This window comes from Aplysia californica, unplaced genomic scaffold (genome assembly GCF_000002075.1).
Source record: "Aplysia californica isolate F4 #8 unplaced genomic scaffold, AplCal3.0 scaffold00199, whole genome shotgun sequence".
Taxonomy (NCBI): domain Eukaryota; kingdom Metazoa; phylum Mollusca; class Gastropoda; order Aplysiida; family Aplysiidae; genus Aplysia; species Aplysia californica.
The window spans coordinates 7860-11272 of NW_004797469.1; the positions used below are offsets into that span (position 1 = coordinate 7860).

Below are 3413 nucleotides of genomic sequence, written 5' to 3' on the forward strand. Positions count from 1 at the left end.
GGGGGGAGAGGGAGAGAGAAAGAGAGACTGTGAGTGGTTCTCTGTGCCCGAGCAGTACTGGGGCGTCATACAGGACATGTGTGAGAGGTAGGTTGTGGGGGAGAGAGAGGGAGAGAGAGAGAGAGGGAGAGAGAGAGAGCAGTACTGGGGAGTCATACAGGATATGTGTGAGAGGTAGGTTGTGGGGGAGAGAGAGAGAGAGAGAGCAGTACTGGGGAGTTATACAGGACATGTGTGAGAGGTAGGTTGTGGTATGCTGAGAGGGAGAGAGAGAGAGAGAAGGACATGAGAGAGAGAGTGGGGGGAGGGGCATGAGTGAGAAGGGAAGGAATGGAGGGGTGGGGGCGCGTTGTGTGTGAGAGTGAAAGGGAGAATGAGAGGAGGTGGGGAGGAAGATTGGAAGAGTGCGTCGCCTTCCTTGTAGGATCTAAATTATGTCCCCGTCTAAATAGGATTTTCTTTGAGTGGATCTAGACGTAGAAACTGACAAGCACGTTGACGAAGCGTAGAAATTGACGAGCGTACTTTTAATCTTTTCCAGGAACAGCGTGAACTACCTGCACGGCTCGTGGTGGCCCATCCTGGAAGATCTTTACGAGGAGGACGTCCCCGTCTACCGTTTCATCCAAAAACCTGGCGACCTGGTGTGGATCGGGCCGGGCACCGTCCACTGGGTGCAGGCCATTGTGAGTGTGCTGGTGGTGGTGGTCGTTGGGGGCTTCTGTTTCTTCTTTGTTTTTGTTTGGGGGTTGTTGTTGTTTTTTTTGGGGGGGGTTGCCTTCGTTAAAAAAATTTAGTTTTTTAAACGCTCCATTCTTTTTTTTTTCCCATTCATTCCGTCCTGCATTCATTTTGTACTTTATTTATTCTATTTTTCATTCTTTCATTTTTTCGAATTGCTCCTGCTTTCATTTTGTCCTTCATTTGTTTTTTTGTTATTTTTGGTTCTTATTTTTTTCTTTTTACACCATTCGTTCTTTCTATCTTTCATTTTATCCTGCATTTATTCTTTCCCTCTTTTTCTTTCATCCTCTATTAGTTTTTTTGTGTTTTTTTTATTCCTTAGAATTGTTTTATTTTTTTAATTGTTGTCTTTGTTGAATTAATGATAGTAAATTGTACATGTTTCCGCTATCCCTCCCTCCGCTCCCCTCCCCCCAGGGCTGGTGCAACAACATCGCGTGGAACGTGGGCCCGATCACGTACCGCCAGTACACGCTGGGCGTGGAGCGCTACGAGTACAACAAGCTGCAGAGCTACAAGTCCATTGTGCCCATGATCAGCCTCTCCTGGAACCTGGCGCAGAACCTCGGAGTCACCGACATCAAAATCCACGAGGCCATCAAGTGAGTCACTCAGAGCCGGCCGCACCCCCTCCTCCTCTTCCCCCCGCCTCGTCTTTTTATTTTTTTATTTTTTGTTACTCATTCTCTTTTTTTCGCAACCCCATTTTTATGCCCCTCCCTCTTCTGCTAAGTTGTGAAATAGAAAATGTATTTCCTATTTATGTTCTGTTCTCACGTGTTTTAAATAGTTTTTCATCTGTGGGTGGTAGAGGATCACCACTGGAAGGTCCTACTTCTTTTTTTATTTACCTCTGCTGTATCTTTTTTCTGTCTGTCTGTCTGTCTGTCTGTCTGTCTGTCTGTCTGTCTGTCTGTCTGTCTGTCTGTCTGTCTTGCACTAAACTAAATGACGGTTATCATATCGCTGTGCTCCTCCATACTCAAACTAGCGAACTAACTAAACTCACGTTTCCCCGCCTTTGTCTTTCAGGACGACCTTAATGCGGTCGCTGCGCCAGGTACAGATGACTTTGGACTTGGTGGAAGAGCTGAAGAAAGAGGTCAAATGGCACGGGCGGACGACAGAAGAGCCGGCTCATTACTGTGAAGAGTGTGAGGTGAGGGGCCGGGGTTCGAGTCCTGGTGTTGGGTGTTGTGCCAGCAGTTGTTTACACTGCTTCCTTTCGGACAATTAAATCTTATCTTATATCTTATTTCTTTGTATCGTATCTTATCCTATCTTATCCTGTCTTATCTTATCTTGTCTTATCAGATGTACGTCTGTGTGCCCCTCACTGGAGTTACAAAATGTCGGCAAGCTTGGTATTTATAGAGGTTCATTTCTTCTCCCCCTCCCCCTTATTAAATTTTTTGTTTGTTTTTTTTGTTTTGCTGCTATCGTGTTTGTTTCTGTAGGGAAAATTGCGTCTTCAGTGCAGTTTTTTGTTGTGTTTTGTTTTTTTAATGTCTATCCTAGTCTATCTCTCCCATCGAACGTCTATCGCCCCTTATCTTTTTTCCTTCTTTTTCTTTGTATGTCACTCTCTAGTAACACCCCTCTAATCTTCATCACTTATAATAATATGTCCAATTCATATTGCAAAAGTACCGTAAAACTACTAAAACACATACTAAAACTAACACACACTCACCCACACACACACACACTCACACACACTCACACCCACCCACCCCCCCTCGCACTTAGTGACTGCGGTTGGAGCAGTATACTCCTCTTAACTCAAAGTTTTAGTCCGAGTTTTACGGCACTTGCAGCGCAATAAGGTCATATAAATGTGCCACTATCCTTTTTTTTTTTTTAAATGGCTTCCATTTAAAAAAAATTTGGAGAATTTTTTTTTAATAAAATTTTTTGCCATGCGGCAGGTGGAGGTGTTCAACATCCTGTTTGTGACGGAGAGCGACGGCCAGTTCCTGGTGCACTGCCAGGACTGTGCCAGGAAGGCCAGCCCGTCTCTGGACAACTTTGTAGTGCTGAACCAGTACACCACGGAGGAGCTGGTGCAAATCTACGACACCTTCAAGCTGCAGAACGTGAGTTGCCGGACGGGGAGGGTGAGGGGTGGTGGTGGTGGTTTTGTGTCGTACTTTTTGCATGTGTGTCTTCTTACTTTTTTATGTGTGTGCCTTTGGGGTTTTTTTTGCGTGTGTCTTACTTTTCTATTGTCTTACTTTTCTATTGTCTTACTTTTTTATTACTTTTTTATTGTCTTACTTTTCTATTGTCTTACTTTTCTATTGTCTTACTTTTCTATTGTCTTACTTTTTTATTACTTTTTTTTTGTCTTACTTTTCTATTGTCTTACTTTTCTATTGTCTTACTTTTCTATTGTCTTACTTTTTTATTACTTTTTTTTTGTCTTACTTTTCTATTGTCTTACTTTTCTATTGTCTTACTTTTATGTGTTTGTGTGTGTTTGTTTTTTTGTGTCTTACTTTTTTGGTGTGCGTGTTTCCCCGTGTCCTGATTTTGGTGCTGACATTTGTAGGTTACGTGAAAATGTGTCGACAGTCGACACAATGGTGGAAAATTGTTATGCTTCAAGCAAGAAACAACCCCCGGTTTGTTTGGGTTTTTTTTGGGGGGGGAGGGTTTTTTTTTTTCTT

General features: G+C 43.1%; 1 protein-coding gene across 1 annotated transcript in view; it reads left to right on the top strand.

Annotated features, from left to right (window-relative positions):
* LOC101851269 (lysine-specific demethylase 6A) overlaps positions 1–2840 on the top strand; it is a gene marked incomplete at its 3' end in the record, with an annotated part of 10662 nt that extends 7822 nt beyond the window's left edge. The window contains 5 exon segments of the mRNA XM_035969943.1: positions 27–87; positions 542–686; positions 1162–1346; positions 1777–1903; positions 2673–2840. Of these exon segments, the coding sequence (XP_035825836.1) occupies positions 27–87; positions 542–686; positions 1162–1346; positions 1777–1903; positions 2673–2840 (686 nt within the window).
* Between the last annotated feature and the right edge of the window lie 573 nt (positions 2841–3413).